General features: G+C 40.2%; 1 protein-coding gene across 1 annotated transcript; it reads right to left on the bottom strand.

Moving 5' to 3' along the window:
- Positions 1-670: 670 nt before the first annotated feature.
- Positions 671-23,894, bottom strand: TLR7 (toll-like receptor 7). The gene is made up of 3 exons (XM_011994858.1): positions 23,767-23,894; positions 23,310-23,410; positions 671-5,540 (listed from the first exon to the last, which is right to left on the bottom strand). Exons 2-3 carry the CDS (start codon positions 23,310-23,312, stop codon positions 2,394-2,396), a joined length of 3,150 nt encoding a protein of 1,049 aa, XP_011850248.1. The 5' UTR covers positions 23,313-23,410; positions 23,767-23,894; the 3' UTR covers positions 671-2,393.
- Positions 23,895-25,657: the final 1,763 nt, after the last annotated feature.

Consider the following 25,657-nt stretch of genomic DNA (forward strand, 5'->3'; position numbering starts at 1 on the left):
CTCTCTCCTCTACAAACTGCAGACACGTGTTTTGCCTTTTTCTCATCCATAACATTTGCCCTGCCAAGTGCCTCTCTTGGCTTGGATTCTAAAAATACCAAGTCTTGCTAAGGTGTAGTATCTATCTGAAGAGAAAGGACACTCCCTGGCCAAGTCAAGGTTGAAAGGGGCTTGAACCAACACTTGATGGTGGAAGCAGAATTCATGGAAAATCTGAGAGTCCCTTCTGGGGTGGAGCCAACCAGAGGCCAGTCAGCAGAGAAGCCCCACATTCAGAGCTTTGTGGGGACCATCTATGAACAGCTCCAGTCCTACAAAGCTGCACTGAGGGCCCTCAGAAAGTTAAAAGTATGACATGTCAAGATTACCAAAGAATTCCGATAAAAACCATCTGTTAGTGTGCTGTTATTTTCCTATAACAAACCACCGTACTTAACCTCATATCAAAATACTCTGTGGTTTCTGAGTTGCATTATTTTCATTTTCCCTTCCTCTTGATCCATTTCAGAAAGTGTTTAAGTTGTCTTCAAGTGATTTTATGTATTTATGTGTTTCAATAGAAGACAATTTATAATGGCAAAAAGCTGATTTTTTAATGCCATTATCCTTGTTCTCACGGAAGAAGAACAGAAACTATGAAACACAATAAAGCTTACAGAAGTTGTGAAACAGTTGACTCCAGCAATTCAATTACCTCTCTATTTATTCCAGAGATTAATTTGGGAATTTGTGACCCTTACTGATTAAATGTCCTTTGGAAATAATTCATTTAGTGTGTACTCACAGGTAAAGTAAAGCCTTTGGCACTGCCACATATGAGGAAAATATGATGTCTTCAATCAAAGGCTTGAACACATGCACGCTGTTTTCCAAATGGCACAAACACCATTGTAGATCACTTCTTCCATGAAATAAAGCAAATTGGTCAGGTTTCAATCTTTGAACTCATGAATTTATACCCAGTTGAAAGTACATGCGTCTTAAGAATGTCTTGGTTCTTTCTGTTGTTTTCTGTTGTTTTTGAATCTGATAGTTGAAGTTCAAAACTGAAGCTTTCTCAATGTGAAGGTCTATAAACTTTGGTTTCTTCTTCCATCCCCCAGCAAAAAATGAAAGGAATCCATATAATTGGCATTCAAATAATTGTCATCTCCGATAAAAGTATAGATAAATACACACTCTCGGAGTCCTCCTTTAGGGCTTACCGTCAAAACCATCTAACATTGCTGTATCAAGCGTGCAGGTATTTACAAATATATGGCATTAGTTAACAAAACAGTTTGAAAGATATTGGATGAGGAAATTTTACTTTGGATACAGTACTTTGCAGTGCAGATAAAAACATTTAAGCAGGTAAATTATCAAAGGTAGAGAATATCACTTTGTATAAAGGCAGATCATTTAAATATTTTTCCATTTGTAGGTGGACCATATCCGTTTATGGTAAGGATGTGTCTTTCTTTCTCACTGTTTCCCTATGGAAGCCAGGAGCAGGCCCAAGGGAAAAGAGCAGGAAGCACTGAAGCAGCAACCACCTGTGTGGTGCCCACACTCGATCTGCACAGAACGGGGCCCTGGATGACACAGAAGCAATTGGTTAAGAAGTTGACTGGGTTTTGTTTGTTTGTTTGTTTTTTGAGACAGAGTCTAGCTCTGTCGCCCAGGCTGGAGTGCAGTGGCACAATCTTGGCTCACTGCCACCTCCGCCTCCCAGGTTCAAGCAATTCTCCTGCCTCAGCCTCCCAAGTAGCTGGGATTATAGGCACCTGCCACCACGCCCAGCTAATTTTTGTATTTTTAGTAGAGACAGGGTTTCACCGTGTTGGCCAGACTGGTCTTGAACTCCTGATCTCGTGATCCACCCGCCTCGGCCTCCCAAAGTGCTGGGATTACAAGCATGAGCCACCGTGCCCAGCCAGTTGACTGGGTTTTTATTTCACTAAACTAACTCTAGTACATTTTGGTCTCATATAGACAGAGCTTGAGCTTTTTTTTAACCCTATTTCTGTATATACCAGTACTTTTTAAGGGTAGAAATGCAGTTCTTCTCAATGTCATGATTGTGTGTATATTTAATCATCACAATTACAGGAGCATCAGAGCCCTGTGTTTTTTACTTGGCACTCCTTTCCCAACAGTATTTTATACAAGAGCTGAGGGGAGAGACTCAAGTGCAAATAGAGACACAGAGACATAGGAAAGAAGACTCAATGCATTATATAAATTCCATCTTTCCAACTCCTGTGACAGATGTTGGTGACTCCCCCGAAATATGGGCAATCTCATTTCTTGAAGAATTTCAAAACACGCTTTTGGTGTGACATACATGAAAACAATTTAAACCACCAGGCATCTCCTTGGTAAGCTAGGCAGTCGTGTTTTGCAAAGAAGGGCTAGACCGTTTCCTTGAACACCTGACTATAGGCCACGTCATTGTCTGTGGCCAGGGCGTTCTTTAGACACTGCCAGAAGTATGGGTGAGCCTGCGGGTTTGTTGGCCACTCAAGGACAGAACTCCCACAGAGTCTTTTCCGGAGCTGGAGGAACTTGGACTTCTGAAAGGGCTTCTCAAGAAATATCAAGATAATCACATCAACTTTTTCATCCATGAGCCTCTGATGGGACAAGTAAAATGCTATCTTAAAATTTTCGGTCTTTGCATACTTGTCTGTCATCACAAACACTGTCTTTTTGCTAAGCTGTATGCTCTGGGAAAGGTTTTCCAGAACTGGCTGCCCTGGTAACCAGTCCCTTTCCTCGAGACATAAATTAAAATGTTTCTCTCTTGGGTCTTCCAGTTTGGCCACCAGCTCAGCCAAAACCCACTCTGTCACAGCTGGGTCTTTAGTGTCATACACAATGAAAGCATCATAGCAACAGTCTGGTGATATTAGACGCTGATATCCCTTTATCTTGGCCTTACAGAAATGGTAAATATACCACACATCCCAGAAATAGAGGTGACTTGCTGTCATCATCACCATGAGAAAGAGAGATACAGATATGGAAAGTGAGAACAGAATCAGGTTAGTCAGATCTAACTCACAGGTATACAGATCCAGGGAGATCACACTCTGGCCCTTGTGTGCTCCTGGCCCCACGCAAGTCACGTCTGTGGCCAGGTAAGGAATAGTCACCTCCGTATGGTTAACCCACCAGACAAACCACACAGCATCACAGGTGCACAAAAACCGATTATGATGCAAAAGCAACATCTTCAGATTGTTGAGGACATTTTCTGGGAAGCTGGTCTTTTGGATCATCTGGATTTTATTTGAGCTGAGATCCAGATATCGCAACTGGAAGGCATCTTGTAGAAAATACTTCGTCAGACTCCTGATTTGATTATTCTTAAGAATCAGATTCTTGAGGCTTCTGGAACAGTTGGATAATCTCGCAGGGACAGTCGTCAGTTGGTTGTGGCTGAGGTCCAAAGTTTCAAGGTTCTTTAGATAACGGAGTTTTTCCCAAATGAAAGATTTGAGCCCATTTTTGGCCAAAGAGAGATTCTTTAGATTTGGAGGCATACCATCAAAAACTCCAGAAGGCAAGAAACTTAGGGAATTTTTAGAGATGTCTAATTCCTCTAATTTTAGCAGATTCTTGAATAATTGTAAGTATCTGTTATCACCATCTCTCCATAAAACATCTAAGTGATTTCCTCTGAATTCCAGAGTTCTAAGAGACTCACTCTCCATGGTCCTGCTGGTTGAGGAAGAGATGTCATTGTCGTTCATCATCAGTTTCTGCAGAACCTTTAGGTTCTTGGTAAAGTTTAGCATATGAGTAATTCCTTCTGATTGAAAATAATGGCTATTACTGCTTATATCCAGAACTTCCAATTTGCGAAGCTCTTCAAATGCTGTTGAATGGAGTAAATCAAGCCGGTTGTTGGAGAAGTCCAAATATCTCAGCTCTGCTAAAGGTTGGAATTCACTGCCATTAAGAGTTTGGCTAATGAGATTTCCTGACAAATTCAGGCATTTGAGGAAAGAAAGATGCTGAAAATCAGAGGACTTGATAAAAAATATACTATTTTTACTTAGATCCAAGGTCTGCCCATACTTGTAGCAGCTTTCATTAACAGACGTGAAAGAAGCCTCTTTGTTTTTGAACCTGCAACTCCTTGCATACTTATCATATCTGAAATAATATAATTGTTCCAGGACCTGGGGTTCATAACTTTCTACAGAAGTTCTGGCATTTGAGCAGAAGCCAACTTCACTTGAATCTCCTGAAGGTGATATTTTATTCACTGAAAGATCTATGACTTTCAATCTTTTAAATTGTTTAAACATGCTGAGGTTAGCAATTTTTATAAAGTTAGTACCAAGATCAAGAACTTCAAGATTTTGAAGATTATGTAATGGAGAGAGGTTAAAGCTTTTCAGCTCTTTGAAGACATATCCTCTGATCCGCAGAATTTTCAGGCTTTTCAGTGAAGAAAATGCTTGTGATAGATTCATAGATGCACGATAGACCTGAAGTTCAAAATTGAAAGACAGATCCAATTGGATGAGGTTGGGGAGAAAATGCAGAAATTTGGCATCCCCAATTTCTTTGGCCAAGAAGTTTTGGGACAGATCTAGTTCCTGGAGATTGTTGATGTTCTTAAACCATCTTGGGGGCACATGCTGAAGAGAGTTACTGTGTAGACGTAAAACTTTTAATTCTGTCAGCGCATCAAAAGCATTTACAGGGATCTGTAGGGGAGAATTATTTTTACATGGCGTACAAGGAAATGGGGCATTATAACAACGAGGGCAATTTCCACTTAGGTCAAGAATTTGTAATTGGTTGAGGTTATTAAAATCATCTTCTTGGATTTCTGCAATCATGTTGTTGTAGAGATATAGTTCTGTTAAAGTAGATGGCAATACAGTAGGGACGGTTGTGACATTGTTATCTTTCAGGGAGAGCACTTTTAACTTTGTCAAGTTTAGGAAGGCATCTTTTTCTATTGAATATGAAACATAACAAGGATTTCGATAATAACAGTTTTGGCCCAGGTAGAGTATTTCTATGTTGGCCAGTTCTGTTAGATTCTCTTTTCTGATGGAAAAGATGTTGTTGGCCTCAAGGCTGAGAAGCTGTAAGCTGGGTGGAAGGCCCTGCGGTATCTCTAGAAGCTGGTTTCCATCCAGGTAAAGGGATTTTAAATAAGTGAGTCCACTAAAGCTTCTGGGTTTAATCTGCAGCCTCCTGGGGCACATGTTGCTTTTTGACCCCAATCGAATAGGTACACAGTTGCATCTGAAATCGATCTCTACCAGATGGACCAGTCTGTGAAAGGACGCTGGGGAGATGTCTGGTATGTGGTTTATGGTGAGGGTGAGGTTCGTAGTGTTGGTGGGAATACCTCCAGGAATTTCTGTCAAATGCTTGTCTGTGCAGTCCACGATCACATGGTTCTTTGAAACATCCAGAGTGACATCACAGGGCAGAGTTTTAGGAAACCATCTAGCCCCAAGGAGTTTGGAAATTAGGATTATGTTAAAAAGGATAAGAATTTGTCTCTTCAGTGTCCACACTGGAAACATCTGAAAGTATAAGAAAGAACAAATCATTGCTCTAAAACATACGAAGAATCAGAATTAAAATTTCCCATTTGCTGCCTCTCTTTTGCAACATTTTAAAAACAAATAATTCAGGCCTTGTTTCCAACTGTCTAAACAGTAGCCCCAACCCCATGACTGTATTTGTCAATTACTGAGATTTGCAATTATTTAGTTACATATTTAGCTTTTAGCATCTTAGCTTTTTAGCAAAATAGCTTTCAAGATGGTAGAAGCAGCATTTTCCTATTCGTTGTTACATGGAACACTAAAATGACAGAGCCATCGATTCACTGCCAAAGTCTGAAATTTGGAAGGTGAAGAAATGTTAGAATACGGATACACCCAGGAAAAATAACACATGAAGACTTCAGTGCAATTGATGTTGACCCGCTAAATCTGCCCGGGTACACATTACTTGAGTCTTTCAAAATATTTGAGTCTCAGAATATTCTAAGATTCCCATTTTACAAATGAAGACATCACTCAGCAATATTAACTGATTGGCCCAAGGTTACCCAACTAGTAAGTGGCATTTGATTATAAAACATAGATTCATGCCATTCTGGCACTGACATTCTATAATCTGGCTCTCATCTTGGATTGTTTTTGGAAATAATCTTGCAAATTATCCCCTCCAAGGGGATTTTAGGATGAGCATTTTCCCTACACATTGAGTTTACATTACATAAATTTGGAGAGGAGACAGTAATAGAGTCAGGGCACTGACTGGGTGATGCATAATCAGAGGAACCATATAATTGATCCATTAGTATACTTACAAGAGTGAAGTGGGGCTGTTAATAATTACACCAAGACTATAGGCATAAACCAAGTCTGTCAGGCAAACTGCGACATATGGGAACCTACCCATAAAGGTGGTTCTTGTGCATCCAGGTTTAGCATGACAGACACTGGGACCCTAGGGAGAAAGGCCCTAAAAGGGAATATGGGAAGTGCAGAAGAACTTTAATAATCACCTTATTACCTTCAACTGACTCTGCCTTACAGAATACTTTAACCGTGGACTTGCTCTCAAGTTTCAGGATTTCTAGCAACGTCTACTCCAGAACACTGGTTTTAGTTTAGTACTTACACATGGAGTGGTCCAGCCTGTGTCTCTACCATAGGGATCTAGCTCAGTTAATGCTTTTATCTTCCCAAGTGACTGAATCAACCAATCATGTTGATATCTAAGAAACCAAATGCCTACTTCCACCAGATGTGGTGGCTCATGCCTCTAATACCAACGCTTTGGGAGGACAAGGCAGGTGGATCGCTTGAAGCCAGAGTTCAAGACTAGCCTGGGCAACAAAGCGTGAGACCCTCTCTCTACAGAAAAAAAAAAAAAAAAAAATTAGCTGGGCATGGTGGCACATACCTGTAGTTCAGCTACTCGGGAGGCTGAGTTGGGAGGACCTCTTAAGCCCAAGAGTTTGAGGTTGCAGTGAGCCGTGATCATACCACTGTACCCCAGCCAGGGTGACAGAGCAAGACTCTGTCTCAAAAGAAAAACAAAAAAAGCCTACTTCCTTTAATTCCTCTAATTGGAGGTAAATAAGCAATTTTTTTTTCTCCAATGCAAGATGGCTCAGAAGGGCTTTTTCATGTCTAAAGTTTGTTGGAGTTAGACGTACAAAATTGTCTTTTCTTCTTCTCACCACCCTATCTTTTCCTCCCCATCATTAAAACCATTGAGAGTCCAGTTGACCTCCTTCATTGTTCTTAACGTCCTCCTTGGTGTGCGGTTTTAGCTGACATAATATCAACTGAGATCCCTCTACCCTTGGTCTACTCCAAAGCCTCCTCTCTCACTTTCCCAGTCCACCCTATCTATCAAGCTTCCCAAACCTTAATCAATCAGTTTCTTGCTCTGAGCTCCTTGAAATTGTTTCCCAGGCTCAAGCGATCCTCCCACCTCAGCCTCCCAAAGTGCTGAAATTACAGTCATGAGGCACTGCACCCGAACTTCTTATTTTATTTTATTTTATTTTTTACAGTATGAGCTGAAGCTTTTTATCATGGCATCCAAAGTCTTCCATAATTTGTCCCCTGTCTACTTGTCTGGCTTACCTGATTGAACTCCTCTACTAGCCTCACTAGTCGATACACCCAAGTTCCCTGACTTGCAAGTCCCTCTGTTTGAAGTCCTCTTCCCTACCATTTTCACCCACCAGAATTCTAATTATCCTTTAAGGCTATGTTTCTCAAAAGGAGCACTCAGATAGCTCAGAATATATGGCAATATGCCAGTGGGTACAGGAAGCCCTTAAATAAATATGGTACATCTTTCTAGAGCACCAGTCTTTCTCAGAGATTTAGGAAAAATGTTCACTACTCAGGGAGGAGTGGTTGAGTCAAGATAGGGGGATGGCTATCGTCCCTCATAATAGGATTTTATAGTCCCTGATAATAATATTTGTATAGTTATAGGATCCCAGGCCCTGGACCCAACCCCTGCTATGCTTTTGTCCAAAGACATAATGGGTTCATAGATCCCACTATTAGGAGGCAATTGGTAATGCTGCCCAGAGTGATACTGTAAAGCAGAGAGGGGAGTTGTACTTCAGAGGGGGCCAACATGGATAAGTGACAATCATGAACCAGGTCCCTCTTCCCATCCCATTCTCATGTACCTAAATGAGACCCTGGGAAGAAGTGGGAGGATCACTGAGTTGAGTTGAAAACATGAAGTGATTGAAACAACAGTCCTCATACCACATTTCCCAGGTTGTGCCTAGTTTAAGTGTTTTCGTGATCAGGGAAAATGGAGGCTGTAAAATGAAGGAAGTTTAGTTGTAGAAAAATAAAGTCACCTTCACCAGTGGTGTGATGATAAATGTTTAACAATCAGCTTTCCCTGATTTGTTGTCTTGATTTGTAGCATTTGTCAGTTTCTATAGTGGTAAATATTCCCTCCATGGCCAATTTCAAGTAGGGTCCAGCACACCACTGGCCTTAACACACCTGAGATAATGACTGTGAAATTTTTAGTCTCTACACACTGACATATTATAAATTAGAATGCAAATTAATCAGAAAACCTTCCCCCCCACCACCACTTATTTCTAAACTTTTTTCTCGCACCTGTCCACTTTTCTCTTTGACTATTACCACCTCCCAACTCCAATTAGTCATTAGGTCTCATCTGGACCACTATGCTAGACTCCAAATTGTTCTCCCTGCTCCCCCTTCTCCTCTACAATTCATTCATCAAACAGCATCAGAGTGTTCTTTATAAACCTGAATCAGATCTACTACAATGTCTTCCTATTACACTTTAAATGAAATCCAAAGTCTTTACCACTGCTTATATCAAGGGTGTTCTGACTTCAGCCTACCTCTCTGACCTTGAGTCATCCTTCCCCTCCTTTACCACATATCAGCCATCTGGTCTGTTTTCTGTTCTGCATTCAAGCCAGCCTTGTAACCACCACAGTCTTGGCACTTGCTGTTTCCTCTTCCTGAAATCATCTTTCTCCTCCTTTTCCCACAGCCCGGTCATTACCACCCCTTAGTTGCCTATTCAAGTGACACATCCTCAGAGAGGCTTTCCCTGACCAACTTATCTAAATACCTTCCCATGTAAGAATAGTGATAATAATAGTAATAGTAGTTAACTTAGGTAGCACTTACCATATGCTAGGCATCATTTTAAGTGTTTTCCATATATTAATTCATTTAATCCTCACAGTAATGGATACCACAGGTCTTCAATCTCTTATCCAAAAACTTTAGTGCTACATGTGTTTTGGAATTCAGAATTTTTCAAATTTTAGAAGGTAATATGCTACATGTACCCTAGATTATGTAATACCTATTGAGTCCTGGGGCAGCATTCCATAATGAAACACACAAAATTTCCGCAGTGACACATAAGATTGTCCACTCTAAGTGGAATTATTTTAAAAAAAAAACTCAGTTATTTATTCTTTGTTAAAAAGAATAAAGAAAAAATTCAGTTCAGGTCAAGATCTACCCTCAAATGCATTCAGATCATATTATGTTTGCAATCAACTGAGTTAGGACAAAGCTTTTGGTTTAGAGTTTTGGAATTATAGACTATTATCATTATTATTATTATTATTATTATTATTATTAGAGACTGAGTTTCACTCTTATTGCCCAGGCTGGAGTGCAATGGCATGATCATGGTTCATTGCAACCTCCACCTCCCGAGTTCAAGCGATTCTCCTGTCTCAGCCTCCCAAGTAGCTGGGATTGCAGGTACGTGCCACCACGTCTGGCTAATTTTTGTATTTTTAGTAGAGACGGGGTTTCACCATGTTGGTTAGGCTGGTCTGGAACACCTGACCTCAACTGAACCACCCACCTCGGCCTCCCAAAGTGCTGGGATTACAGGCATGAGCCACCGCACCTAGCCTAGACCTCTATTATTATCTCCATTTTACAGATGAGTCAACTGAGGCACAGAGAGGTATATGCACTCTGTAATTGACTACCCTGTTTGATTTCAGTCATAGCCCTTACCGCAGTCAGAAATTATCTTGATGATTTATGTTGCTTATTCGTATGATGTATATTCTGTACAAGAATGTAAGCTGCAAGAGGGTAGAGCCTTTTGTGGTCTCATGTAAAACAATGCCTGGCACTTAATTAGGACTTTGTTATGTTTGTTAGATACATGAATGAAAGAATGAATGCCTGCATAAATGAATCGTGAAGTAAAGAAAAATGAAAAAAAATTCTCCTTGGAGTAGTTTCCTTCAGTCTATACCCCTAGACCAAGCACAGGTCAGATTTCTGTCTCTTCTATCTGCCCAGGGATTTCTTGGGGGAAAAGGTTTAAGAAGCTCTGTTTTTATAATGTCTCATTCAAAAACACTTTCTTCAAAAAACCTTCTGGGATCAAACCAGACAGAAGTAATCACTCCCTCCTCTCACCCCTACTGCACTTATTACATGTGAGGTTGTGAAAAGCACTCTGGATGGAGGGTTGGAAGGACTGGGTTCTAGTCCTCTCTTGGTAGTTCATTACCCATATGCCCCCCTGAGGCAGGTTCTGTGCCCAGTAGAAGATTCCCTGCAAAAGAATGATGGACACAGAAACAACAATATGGGACACACTAAGGACCTAGCCAGTGGATCTGGACCAGACAGTGCCCCAACAATTCCTTAGCTAGTAATTGTTCCAACTATCTTGTGAAAAAAAGTTTATAATACATGTTAGAATTCTACTGACTCATATTCATTCTTCCATTTGACAGATACATATTGGATACCTACTAGGAACAGGAGATGCAAAGTCTCTGCCCTTAAGGAGCTCAAAATCCTGTGGAAGGGAGAAAAAAAAAATACACGTCTAAAATACAATGCAGAAAGACCATTAGTTCCTTCCAGACAAGATGCTGCCACTTGTATATGTGTAGCTGAACTGTATGTTGTTCTTATTCCAGGTGATAGTTATTGATATTTTTTGGTCCTTAATTTTGATTTTGAGCCTGAATTTTGATACTCTCAATTCTTTTTTCTCTCCATAGAGTCCAAAGATTGCTACACATATCTCAACATGTTTTCTGCCTTTCTCTCATCTCATAATGACAGAACCTCCATTTGTAGTTGGGCATATATCACTCTGAAAAATAATTATATCTCCCAGACACACTTGCAGGTAAGTGTGGCTATATGACTAAGTGACACCCAATGAAATTTGGGTGGAAGTGAGGTGTACAATTTCTGGGACATGTCCTTAAATGGTGGGGCTGTTCCCCTTTCTCCTGTCTACTTCGACCTGGCTTCTTGTAATATGGATGTTGTAGCCAGCCATCTTGGGCAATGCACATGAGAAAAATGAGCTAGGGATGGTACAGCAACCAGGTAGATGACCCAGAGCATCCAGATCCTTCCTTATATGACCTCAGAGAGCAGAGCAGAAATAATGGCTTGAAACTGCTGACTGCCAAGAGTTTATGAGAAATAAAAATATTGTTATGCTAAGCCAATGTCAATTGGATTTTCTATTGCACAAATGCAAACCTAATTTTAACCAGTATAGAATTTGGAAATAAGTTACTGTCCATGAGTGAACCTAAAATATGGGATGCGGATGTCATCAGGTTATTAGCAAGACTCAGATATCAGAGGCTGGAAAGCTGGGTGGCCCATGTTATGCCATTGCAAGGTATCTGATAAAACTGTCACCTATGCTATCTTGGAGGGCAGAACACATGCCAACTGTGACTTTACTCTTAGGGGAAATGATTTGGCAATATTCATAATGATGATGTGTGTTGGTGGCTTCTTACTGTTTTTAGCAGTCTTACAAAAGAAATGAAATAGGACTGAAGTTAGCCAGTCCGCAAGCACGGCTAGAAGGAAATACAGTTTTGCCCTGGCTGCAACTCTACACTTTAAGTTGAGTAAGATATCCTGAATTTTAAGGCTTTGCAGGGTGGAAAAAGCCAACTTCTACTGTAGTTTACCCCAAAATAAAGCAGATTTAATGGATACAGACAAAGTAGCAACTTAGATGAATTAAGTGTGTGCCCATGGGCATTTTCTAAGCACTTCCCATTAAGCATTTTCTAGTAGACAGTGAAAGCCAGTCCAGGGCAAAAAATTTGATTGAAGAGTGTGGCCTTCCCCTTGACTCATGCAGCCTCAGGGTAGTTGATTCAATTGAGAGAGGGGAGCACTGCCAAAGCATAGAGTCTTTAGACTTCAGACTGTCTAGAACTACTCTAATGTCATAGTCACATGTGGATCCTTAAATTTAAATTAATTAAAATTCAATCTCTTAGTCACACTAACTATATTTCAAAGGCTCAAAAAGCCACATTAGGCTAGTGGCTGCTGTATTCAAGGGTACAGATAGAGAACATTTTCATCATTGCAAGAAGTTTTATTAGATAGCATTGGTCCAGACCAATAAGTCAGCAAACTTATTCTGTAAAGGGCCAGATGGTAAATATTTTAGGCAAAATTGAGGATATTATAGAGGTACTTAAATAACCATTTAGAATGTAACTAATTAGAATAGTAAAACCTGTTCTTAGCTCACAGGTCATTAAACAACAACAACAACAACAACGACAGGTAGTGGAACAGATTTAGCCCATGGGTCATACTTGGCAGACCCCTGGTCTAGACCAAACCTTAGGCTGTGATAAACTTGTGCATGGAATTAATTCTAAGCAAATTCATTCCAAGTCTATATTATTTAATGCTTATCCCAATTCTAAGAGATATGCTCATTTACAATGAGGAAAGTGAAATGAATGCTGAGGTGAGACCTAGGTGATTGAGACAGAGCTGGCACTCTTAGCCACTCTGCTATTCTACTTCTCGAGATGTCAACTCAGTCATTGTCCCTATAGATGGAGAACACTTTGAGGTCCAGAAGCCTTGTTTATCTTTACATATACTCCATCATTAGGATGCCCGCCACATAGTGAGTGCAAGCTAAATATTTGCTGAGTAAACCAAGGCTTTGAACTTTCTTAAAATCCCATAGAAGACTCACATTATACTAGTATAAATAGTAAGGCTTTTTCCCTGAAGATCAGATTTTCACTAGGTGACAAGGAGAGACCAGGAGGGTTTGGGGCCTCTGAAGGAAGGATTGAAGTGGGGAGCATCCCACAGAAGAAACGAGGATGGTATCATTGGAAGGGCACGGAAAGTGGAGCTGCAGATGGACTCTTTCATAATCCTTTTTCTCAGACGCTCTGTCCCTTTGAACCTGAAACCCCAGTGAAAGCACAGAGCTCATTTGTCTCTTGTAGGAAGAGACACAGTCAGGATGGGGCTGCCCTTGTCCTATGCTCAATAGTTGAGCCCAAGCTCACTGACCCTTGGAATGCTTTATGCCAAACAAAACATCTTTTGGCTCTCCACACTGGCTGCACAGGAAATCTGGAACTCGGAGATACCAGCAAGTTTGCATTCCAAGATCCATGCCAGAAGGAAGATTAACTGCAATGAGAAAGTTGGGCTCTGATCAAGCAGGTGAGGGAAAAAAATGAACTCACTATTTATTAGAGTAGTAAAACCCATTCTTAGCTCACAGGTTGAAAAAAAAACCAGGTGATGGGACAGATTTAGCCCACAGGTCATAGCTGGCAAACCTCTGGTTTAGACCAACCCTTAGGCTGTGTTAAACTTGTGAACGGAGTTAATTCTAAACAAATGAACAAAGCATTTCTAGATTTATTTAAAGAGAAAGTATACCTAAAAGATCATCTAGAGAAGATGACTTAAAAGTGTGAAATATTCCTTTATTCCAATGGAAATTTCCTTCAGTGTAGAAATTTCTCCTTTCAAGCCATTGGAAAGGACCTGCTTCAGACTTAAGCTGGAACCTTAGCTTCAACTATCGTTATTTTGAGATTTAAGGGTTCAGCAACAAGCCAAGTCTGTTTTTCCATCTGATACAAGTAATCTATCTTATTTTATTTTGCTTTGGGGTTTTTTTTTTCTTTGTAATGATTGCCTAAAGACACGCATCTTTTAGTAATTTGATTTGTAAAATAGCATAGTGTACCATGATATAGGCCTGACTTTGGTAATGAATCATAGCTAATTACACATGCAAATACACTGGGTAAATTTGGATGCTCAATTAGCAAACTAATTATTATAAAAATGGGAATGGGTGATTTTATACACACAGGTGTTTCTATTTTCTCAATATATCATCTCTTTAGTTAAAATGGAAAATATAGAATTTATATTGAACAGCCATCAGACCATGATTTGTGTGTTTTTTAAAATAATGGCTGCCTTTTATTACTTATCGTGTGCCAGGTTCTAAGGCAGACTTGTTTATATTACATCATTGATCCCTCATACTGAAGTTGAAAGGCCATACAAATATTCTCATTTTATTGATGTGGAAGCAGAGATCAGACAGGCAATTTCAAACCAAGATTCAGACTCATTGTTGACCAATTCTATTCAAGTTGCCTCACACAGTTACAGCAAATGCACTTGGTATAATGTGTGTCTGCATTTTGATTAATTTCCTTTTCAGTTCAAGGATTCTTGGTACTCTAATGCTTCTATTTTGTGCCACTTAGGGGTTTTGGGAGATAGAGAAATTGGTTTGTTTTTATAAGAAAAATTTGCAAGTATTAAAAAATGGTGGCTGGGCACACTGGCTCACACGTGAAATCCCAGCACTTTGGGAGGCCAAGGCAGGAGGATCACCTGAGGTCAGGAGTTTGAGACCAGCATGGCCAACATTGTGAAACCCCATTTCTACTAAAAATACAAAATTAGCCGGGCATGGTGGCGTGCACCTGTAATCCCAGCTACCCGGGAGGCTGACGCAGGAGAATTGCTTGAACTCGGGAGGCAGAGGTTGCAGTGAGCTGAGATCACACCACTGCACTCCAGCCTGGGTGACAGAGCAAGACTCTGTCTCCCCTGCCCAAAAAAGGCGTATTTATGTTTTGAGTGGGACCAACTTGAGGGAGAAAAAAGAAAGATATTTTTAAGATTTTTCTTAATGAATTGCATCCAATGTCCATTGTATTAGTCTGTTCCCATGCTACTAATAAAGACATATCCGAGTTTGGGTAATTTATAAAGAAAAAGAGATGTAATGTACTCACAGTTCCACATGACTGAGGAGGCCTCACAATCATGGTGGAAGGTAAAGGAGGAGCAAAGGTACGTCTTACATGGCGTCAGGCAAGAGACCATGGGCAGGGGAACTGCCCTTTATTAAACCATCAGATCTCATGAGATTTATCCACTATCATGAGAACAGCATGGGAAAAACCTGCCCCCATGATTCAATTACCTCCCACCAGGTCCCTCCCATGACATGTGGGGATTATGGGAGCTACAATTCAAGGTGAGATTTGGGTGGGGACACAGCCAAACCATATCATCCAGCAATGTTACGTTAGGGCAGTTTGTAAATTTAGAAATTTAAAGGCACATTGAGCTTTACCTCCATAATGAATTATATGCTCACACAGTCATTCAACAAACATTATTGAGAATCTACTCTGTGCAAGGTACTGTGCTAGATAAAGTAGGGAAATCATGATGAGTCAAACACCATTGCTGCTCAATTAGGAACCAAATACATCTGCTGCTCTATCATCAGAAGTTGTGTGTATCTCTTGAGCACAGAACTCTCTCTCTGTTGTCAGGGAAATCTATGGTGAGAAAAAACAATATATTGTGGGGCAAGGGCTAAATCAAGCCTAAAGGTGATACTGCTTTCCCACTCTTCAAACAAAAGTTTGAATAAACAACTCTTCAAGGTGGCAAAACCTATCCACCTGGATGCACTATTTTGATGGCAAGACTGAAGACCATATTCAAGATTGAATTTTACTGATTTTAGATCTGTATTAGATTCCTACCATAATGTTTATAGTTGTAGAGATCTGATTACTAACAGGAAAAAAATTTATCAAGCTGTTTTTAACTTCACGCTTTCCAAATAGCATTTTTATCTTCAAAACTTTGTAAACTTGCAAGAGATGTCTGGTTGCAATCAGAGGAGTGAGAAGGACATGTGTATAACTGGGAACTATTAGATGGCAAAAATGAGGAAGTGAAGGTAAGCGGTTTGTGTCTTGCGACAAGTTAGAAGACTGGGATTAGTCTGATTTCTCCTCGTGTTTATTTATTTTCGGGGTAAGCACCATATGAACTGAAAGTCAGATTTGTTTTCAGTCTCTCTGTCTGCTACAGGGCTACCAACTGAATTATCCTGAACCTTGACTTTCTCATCTACAAACACTGGAGTTTAGCTAACTGATCTTAATGGTCCTTTTCTATTGTGCTTATTCTATGGCTCTAATGGTTGGTGTAGAGCCCCCTGAAACTTATCTGCCAGGGTCTGTCCTCAGCTGGGAGTCTTCATAACCCCCGGAACCTCAGGCTGCTACTGTTTCAAAATGGTCCACGCAAAGCTTCAAACCACCATAAACCTTCTAAGAATTCCACAGAGGGAGGAAAAAAACAACTAGTACATGTTTTGTTTTTCTTTAAAGTAAGCATTATATGTCTTATTTATTTATTTATTTATTTATTTTGGACAGAGTCTCACTCTGTTGCCCAGACTGGAGTACACTGGCCGGATCTTGGATCACTGCAATCTCTGCCTACCTGGTTCAAGTGATTCTCCTGCCTCAGCCTTCTGAATATCTGGGATTACAGACACCCGCCACCACTCCCAGCTAATTTTTGTATTTTTAGCAGAGACAGGGTTTCACCATGTTGGCCAGGCTGGTCTCGAACTCCTGACTTCAGGTGGTCTGCTTGCCTCGGCCTCCCAAAGTGCTGGGATTACAGGCAAGAGCCACTATGCCTGGCCTTATATGTCTTTATATAAAACTATTGTATTAGTTTGATTCAGCTCTCTGAAATAGTAAGAATGGGAAGAATTACATGACAATCCATTGATTTGAGAGAATGGTTAAAAATGGGAAGTTACCAATAGTAAAATATCAAATGTCCCTTAAAAAGAATGTGGTAGAGCTGTGGGTATTGACATAAAAAGCTATGCATGATCTACTATTAAGTTACAAAAACTAAAGAGGATTTTAAAAGCAGCATTGAAATAACATATAGCATATAATGCCTTTATTATAAATATATATGCATATATTTGTATTTGGAGAGAAAAGTAGGAAAGAATACACAAGAAACCTTTAACAGCAATTTCTTCTGGGCAGTGGTATGAAGGGACCTTCCCTGGGGACACAGGGACTTCTATTTTTATGTTATACCCTTCTCTACTCTTTGACTTTTTAACATAAAGAATATATTTTTTAATTAAAACTTTTAAAATCAAATTACAGAGGAAGTAAAACCTCATCATAACAATGTAGAAGGAAATTGTGAAAAAGGAAAAATTCAACAAGTACTTATTGATGTCTGCAACATGCCAGGTACTCTTCTAGGTGTTTGGGACATCAGCAGACAAAATAGAAAAGATTTCCACTCATCTGTAGCTTATGTTCTCTAAATAATAAGCAAAACAATATATAACCGTCAGAAGTGATATTGCATGTCAAGTGATAAGTGTTACTGAAAAAGAAAACAGGGCAGAGTGAAAAGGATCAGGAATGTGGAGTAGGAATGTGGTGATAAATAGGGCGGCTTGGATAGGCATCATTAAGAAGTTGATATCTAAACAAAGACCTCAAGGAAAGGAGAAAGTCATCCATATAGACATCTAGGGGAAATGCATTCCAGACAGATGAATTAGCCTAGAGCAAAGGCCCCAAGGTGAAAACATGCTGGAATATTCACAAAAATGGCAACGAGGCCAATATTGCTGAAGCTGGGGGAGTAGGAGAACAATAGGAGATGAAGTCAGAGAGGGAGTGTCCCCAAGCATGTTGGGCTTTCTCTACCATTCCATGGAAGGTGGTCTCTGCTCTGGGTAGAATGCAGATGCATTGCAAATTTTTGAGCTGATAGTCAGTTGGTCTGACTTAACATTTGAGAAGGATGCTGCTGGCTGCTGTGTTGAGAATAGACAGTGAGGGGCAAGGGTGAAAGCAGGGAGACTAGTCGAGAGGCTATTACAGTCATTCAAGCAGAAGTCCCAGGTGGCAGTGCTGGAGGGGGCAAGAACTGGCCGAACACCAGATATGTTTTGAAGGAGTAGCTAAATAAAATATGACTTCAAAGTTCTTGGAAGAATGTAAAGAGAGGGATTAGAGACAGCAAACATTTCTAGGAGGTTTCCTGTCAAGAGGACCAAAGACATGGTGGGTAGTTCACAGGCAATACAGATTTCACCTTGCGCGTACTGGCACACACACACTCTCTCTCTCTCTCTCTGTGTCTCCCTCTCTCCCTTTCTCTCCCCCACTTGCTTTGGAGTCCTGAGTCATCACCCTTGTAAGACGCCTGGCTATACAACAACCACCATATCAGGGAGATCACATGGAGACAGAGACACCTGAGGAGCTGCAGCTGCTCCGGCACCTAGCTGTTGCGTCTCCCAGCCCAGGCATCAGATCTGGAGAGTGAGTCTTCAGGTGACTCCAGTCGCAGTCACCGCCTGACTGCCACCTCAAGACAGACCCTGTGGGAGAGCTGCCTAGTGAGTCCAGTCAACTCCTGGACCCATGACAGAAAGCAGTATATGATTGTTGTTGTTTGAAACCATTGCATTTTGAGGTGATCTCTTATGCAGTGATAGGTAACTGGAGCAGGAGTCAGGCAGGACATATGGGAGCAGATGGTCTAGGTAGGTACATAAGGGGGAGAAAGAGTAGAAAATAGAGAGTCCCCCAAGAGGGTTGGAGAGTTTTCTGGATGGAGAAGTAGAGTATGATTGCAATAAGGAATTCCCCCACCCACCACACCCCAGCAAAAGAAACCCTCACCTTTCTGTATTGAATCGGCATACATGCCCCTAACAGTCTATTATATATTCTTTGCATAGCTGTTATCTGGCTACGATGGATTATTTTCAGCAGAATTCTTGCAAAAAGGAAATTTATCTTCAGATGAGACTATTTGAGGCCTGGGGAACACTTGCATTTTTATAGTAAGTTAAGAAGGATTTGCTGCTCTCCTGACTTCACTCTTTTACCCAACTAACCAACCAGTCAGAAAGGTCCCTGGGCACCCCCTGGGCTACAACATGCCAGCCCTGAGAGGACCACAGCCCCATACACTCAGCTGTTCCTCCAAGCAACTTTCAAGATCACAGGGCAGGAAAAAGCCAAGTTGCCTGAGTTTAAAAGGAAATGTTGGGATCTGCATTTCTAAGAGAAAGAGTAGCTTGAGCCAAAATGTGTGAGCGAGGGGCTTTCTGTGATGGCTGGGAGCCTGCAGCCGGGGTCTGGGAGAAACCAGAGGGGATGGCTGCCTGGCTGAAGAAAACTGAGAAAGGGCATGGAAGAAGTAAGCAGTGGGGGGGCGATTGCTGGAAACCCTTGCCCTCAAATTCATTGACTTTTTGCCATGTTTATATCACACTGAACTGTTTGGTAACTAGAGATGTGTTGTGTATGTCTCTCTAGAGAATAACCAAGCACTGTGAATAAGAGAAGTTGCTGAAATGCTATTCATTTTATAGACAGAGCCTCTGCTAGGAATTTCCCAAATAGATTTATTAACAAATATGCCCTATTTGTGAATTTTGAAATATTTTAAATTTTAGTTTAATCTCTGTAAAGTACAAATGCCATGAATATCAGTTTCATTATGTCACCAAAACATTTAAGTACTAAGATGTAAACCACTTGCTTTTTTTAAAAAAAGGAGAGAATTATCATTTGCTTCCTATCATTTTAGCCCAACAGACTTAGTTTTCAAATTAAAAGAATAAAAGGATATAAAGTTGTCTTACATAAATTAGGAACTCAACAGCTATTATGTATCACAACAGTCACCAAAGACCATAGGACCCTCCAACTTATTTGACCTTATACCTTATCCTCTTGTTTTCTGTAAGCCACAGACTGACATACTTTTTCTGTAAAGGGCCAGTTAGCAAATGGTTTAAGCTTTGCAGGCCATCGGGGTCTCTGTCACACTACTCAACTCCTTGAATAGTTTCCCATCGTAGTGCAAAAGCACTTATCAACAATACGTAAACAAATATTCAAACAATAAAGCTATTTGTAAACACTGAAACTTGAATTGAATATAACTTTTACATGTCACAAAATAGTAACTTTGCTTTGATATTTTTCAGTCTTTTAAAAACAATTTAAAAAACAAAACAATCTTAGCTCATGAGCTGTACAGCAGGTAGGATATAGCCCATGGGCTATAGTTTGCCAACCCCAGCCCTAACTTTGGTGAGTTTCGGGGATATACATTATTTATTCTTGGAGTGCAAAGGTACTGGCTGGTTAATCTGTAATTATGATTTTTAATTTTAGTACAGCATTCCAAATTTTTAAATAATCAGATTGTATTAATTTAATAAATAGATTACTTAATAACTGTTTTTTTAGCCATAAAGAAATTTCCTATAGGTTAAGAGCAGAATAATGTTTTTACTTTTAAATTTGCTGAACTACTATTGACATTTTGGGAGATGTTCCCTTCTAATAGTAATTTCCCATCCCTGCATCTATTTCATATGGTGAGAAGCATTGTAGTAATATCCAAGGCTTTGTCAGTACAAAAATTTGGTTTTAAATCCTTGTTCTGTCATGTAAGAGCTCTCTGACTTTCATAAATCACTTGGCCTCATGAACCTCTGATTTGCTAACTGTAAAATGGTTATAAAGTAGGGATGTTGAGTGAAATTAGAATATGCAACACATGTGTTTATGTAAACCATCATCACAGATTATCCAACATTTAGTAAGCATCTAGTATTTGTCTAGCAGGTAAGTAAAAACATCAGGAATACATGGCACTTATCAATTTGTAGTTTGCTTTTTTCATTTAACATTATACCATGAGTGCTTTCTTAGGTCATTCAGTATTATTTTAAAAAACATGATTTGATGATTACATAATATTCCATTTAATGAGTGTACTACAATTAATTCACCCCTTCCCAACATGGGACATGAGATTTTTTTTTTTTGCCTGGTTGCACAGACTATCTTGGTAAATAGTTTCCCATGCACATGATCACTTCTTTTTTTTTTTTTTTCTTTTAATTATTTTATTGTTTGTTTGTTTTAAGTTCTGGGGTACATGTGCAGGATGTGCTGGTTTGTTACATAGGTAAACGTGTGCCATGGTGATTTGCTGCACCCATCAACCCATCACCTAGGTATTAAGCCCAGCATGCATTAGCTTTTTTCCCTAATGCTCCCTCCTGCCCCACCCTCCCCCAACAGGCCTCAGTGAGTGTTACTCCCCTCCCTGTGTCCATGTATTCTCATTGTTCGGCTCCCACTTATAAGTGAGAACATGCAATGTTTGGTTTTCTGTTTCTGTGTTAGTTTGCTGAGGATAATGGTTTCCAGCTTCATCAATGTCCCTGCAAAGGACAGGATCTCATTCCTTTTTATGGCTGCATAGTATTCCATGGTGTATGTGTACCACATTTTCTTTATCCAGTCTCATGGTCACTTCTTTAAGAAGAGTTCCTAAAAGTGTAATCTTTAGATCAAAGGATCTGACATATGACTCAATACAGTTGAATATTTTTCCTGTGCTTTTTTGCCTTTTGAAATTCTTATATTGAAAATTATTTTCATGTCTTTTCTTAGAAGAGATATACTATTTCCCCTTTGTACTTGAGTAGGAAGCCATCATATCCAGCCTCACCTTTATTGTGTGTGTGCTGGGCTTGGTCTAGGAAGAACAGAAGAGTCTTCAGCACAGCTTTCAGAGCCACCCAAGCTCCTTAACCTCTCAAAGCCCCAGTTTCTTTATTTCTACCTCATAGGGCTACTTTGAGGCCAAAATAGAATCATGTGTATCTAGCCCTCAGCATGATACTTGAGTGATCAAGAAATGTGGGCTCTCTGTATTACTATCATTCCCATTATGCCACCCCTCAAGGGGCAAAGACAGATGTGGGCATAGGTTTGCATTAAAATAGACATCTGGGTTTCTAGGAAATGAAACCATAAGCAGTTGTTTCCTTGGTAACAGTAGCCCCATGGTTAATGCTTCATTAGAACTTTGACACAAAATGAGCCTAGGAGCCAACATTCAGATCTACAATGTGTCTGATTTAAGTGACAAAATAATTTCAGAAAAAGGCCATTGACATCTTTTTCCGAGTAAGTTTTGGCATACCTAATAACTCACACTTGCATCATACCACTTGCAAATGACTTGAAAAATAGTCTATTATTTGAGCCTCACAGTGGCCCTGGAAGGCAACTGGGGAGGGATTCTAATGCCTATTTTGTAGTCAGAGAAATTGAGTTTCAGAGGACTTTGATGACAGGCACAAGACCCCTCAACTAGTGACTGGAAGAGCCAGCGCTGACAGACTCTCCTTAATTCAACTTAATCAGGCTCCACTATACCCCTAAGCTTCAGCCTTTGGGCTTCATGTCCATCTTTGCATTGCCCAGTTTAAGCAGAAATCCTGCTAAGTCATTTTATTGATAATCCACTCCTCTTGGTATGTGATCACCCTCAATATCTGATCAAATTCCTCATCCCCCACCATCCCCAGGTGAGGTCTGATCACCCTGGCCTGTCTTCAGCAAGAATCCTGTCAGGTCGGTTTAGCCAGAATCCCTTTTACCCTTGATGTTTCCTCTTAGTAATTTTCCATCCACTGACCCACACTCTACTCCTTGGCCAGAAATCTTTACTGGTCTTTGGCTGTATTCAGAATTGAGCCTCTTTCTATACTGAGGTCTCTTTCCACCGATTGCAATAGTCCTGAGAGTATCTTTATCTACTGTCCAAATTTCGTTTTCTTTGATAGCACTCAAGCCCGGGGATTTCCCGTATTTTATTGCTATGAGCCTGCCTACACACTTTCATCCACACAGTCATTCAGACAATACCATATGCTGGAAAAAGCACAAAGTAACTTCAGTAATTCAGTGATTTGTTATGGCTTTAAAGCCAAAAATGTAAGCTGAAGAAATGAGATCCATAGAAACCATGCCCCCAATTCAAACATCTGCTGCTCCTCCCCACAACACATATTTAATTCTTGTAGGAAGTTGGACAGAACAAGCATTGATTAATCTGAAATTGTGAAATGCCCCCTTCATTAATGCCAATTATGAAATATCAGGAAGCACTTTCCCCCAGCAAATAACCTAAGTACAGATTCTTCAACATTGCTCTTGCCAGCTGGTTTCAGTTGTTTCCACAAAGATTACAGATAACACTTTTTAAGGTTCTCTGAGCTGTTCTTACCATTTTTAGTCTTCTTCCAGAATGGAATGTAGAGGTCTGGTTGAAGAGAGCAGAGCATGAGAGGTGCCAAGATCAGCTTGAGATGGACCCAATAGCATCAACTAAGAGAAAGAGAAGATATCAAACTTTACATTTCGAAGACAGCAAAATACTGTAGCTTAAAGACATGCTGCGATCATTGCTTTAAAATGCACTTGAAACATCTATTTACAGTATTTACTTACTCAAAGTTAGGTAGACTGGAGACATATTCCAGAAAACCATTTCTAACGTTACTGAAAGTCTAACTTTATCTTTGAAGAATTGACATTTTAGACTACCACATTTTTTATTTATATTCTAAAAAAAATTTTGTGCATATGATTTCAGTTCCCTCTCCTCTCCTCCCCACTTCCTTATAACAGCACATACATCTACCTACTTAAATTATCTATGTGTGTTCCAATGTTTAAAATACCTTTCTTGATGGTATGGAGTGATCCTAATCTCGAGTCTTCTGAGATGAAGTGATGGGTGGCAGGAAGTGTAGAGTCACAAAGACTCCAGGCAGCCAGCCCTGGAGTTTCCAACTACAAAGATCAGGTCGGGGGGCGGGGAGAGGAGAGATTATTTAAGCCACCCCAGATATGGGCTTTGCAAAAGCACCGGGTTCCTCTTATTTCTACCACCACTACTGGGGCAATGTCTTGTCTAAATCCAAACAACCCTATAGACCAAACTTCTTTCATTTTTATAGCAGGGTTTCTCGCCCTCAGCACTATTTACGTTTTTGACCAGATAATTCTCTGTTGCACCGTAGGATGTTTGGTAGCATCCTTGCTCTATACCCACTAGATGCCAATAGCACTGCCCCCTTCCAGTTGTGAGAATCACAGATGTCTCTAGACATTGCAAACTATCCCCTAAGGGGCAAAAACACCTCAGATTGAGAACCACTGTTCTATAGATATATTGCAGACATATCTAAATTTACCTTATCCTGTCTTAGACCCAGCTGGAGAGGATGCTGGTTTTTAAGCACTGGCAAAGCTACCAGTTGGTTCATTCATTTTCCTTTAAAAAAGTTCAGCTGCATTCGCTTCTCACAGTGTGGGCCCCAAGAGAATTGTTCCCTTCTTAACTGATTATTGGACATTTTGTAGGTAGCGCCAAAATATGGTAGTTATGTTTAAAGTTCTTTAATCTACTTAGTCCACATGGAGAGAATTTGGATGATGTAGAGTGTGGCATGGGGACATCTGAGGATAATGATCAGGATTAACATATACTGGGCTGAAAAGTCAATGGTGCGATAGAGCGGCTCAAAAACCAGATACAGTAATAAATGACATTTATTGAGGGTTTGTTATGAGCCAGACACTGTTATGACTTTATATGTATTATCTCATTAAATACTAAAACTATATAAAATAGAGATCTTATTACCCATTTTTTACAAATACTGGAATTCATAACAGAAGAAATATTGGATTTGCCTCAAGTCACATAGCAAGTTATACCCACGCAGGCAGTAAAAACCAAATGTCTCCTTATTAAACCACTCTGCTATGCAAATGATATGTAAAAATCAATAGTTTTCTCATACATAAATAATTACTGATCCAAATTGGTAATAGAAGAAGAGATTCCATTCAAATCAGTGAAATCTGAAATGCTTTGGAAGAAAACTGATGGGAAATGCACAAGAACTAAGGTGATGGGGGGAGGATGGGAACTATAATGCTTCACCTGGCAGATGCAAGCTTTCTCTTTGCCCCACCAGACCCACTGTCCCAGCCTTTTATCCTGTTCTGTGTCCCTGGAGGCTGAGCTATATGTGCTTCATCAGTAGCCCCTTGCTGACTGACTTCTGGTTGGGTTTGGCCAATGGGAGGCGGTGGTTGGAAACTGAAGGGCAGGAGGAGGGAGAGCAGAGCTGCCTCCCTCTGGCTCCCTCCGCCTGGCCCTGTGTTGGCTGCAATCCTCTAATGAAGCTCTTGTTCGGTGATGCTCTCCTCCCTGAATTCCAGTAATTGTTCCTTCTCCTTCAGCTCGAGGTCGGAAAGACTCCCCTCTGAAGTGCTGCATCATCCTTTCTTACTTCCTTAAATCCTGTCCAAATATATAAATAGTCACTTTGCTGAACTCATCAATTTCTCACTTTAACACACCGTCTGTTTCCTGGCAGGACCCTGCCCAGACACAAAGACATAAATAAATGAAGACAAATAATTGTTGTTGGGGCTACAGGCCACAACATTGTAAAAATAGAAATGTTGCTTAAATTGATTTGCAAATGATGTGTGATCCCAATCAAATACCAATAGGATTTCATGCGATACTTGCCAGACTGATTCTAAACCGGGGTG

This window comes from Mandrillus leucophaeus, unplaced genomic scaffold (genome assembly GCF_000951045.1).
Source record: "Mandrillus leucophaeus isolate KB7577 unplaced genomic scaffold, Mleu.le_1.0 Scaffold462, whole genome shotgun sequence".
Taxonomy (NCBI): Eukaryota; Metazoa; Chordata; class Mammalia; order Primates; family Cercopithecidae; genus Mandrillus; species Mandrillus leucophaeus.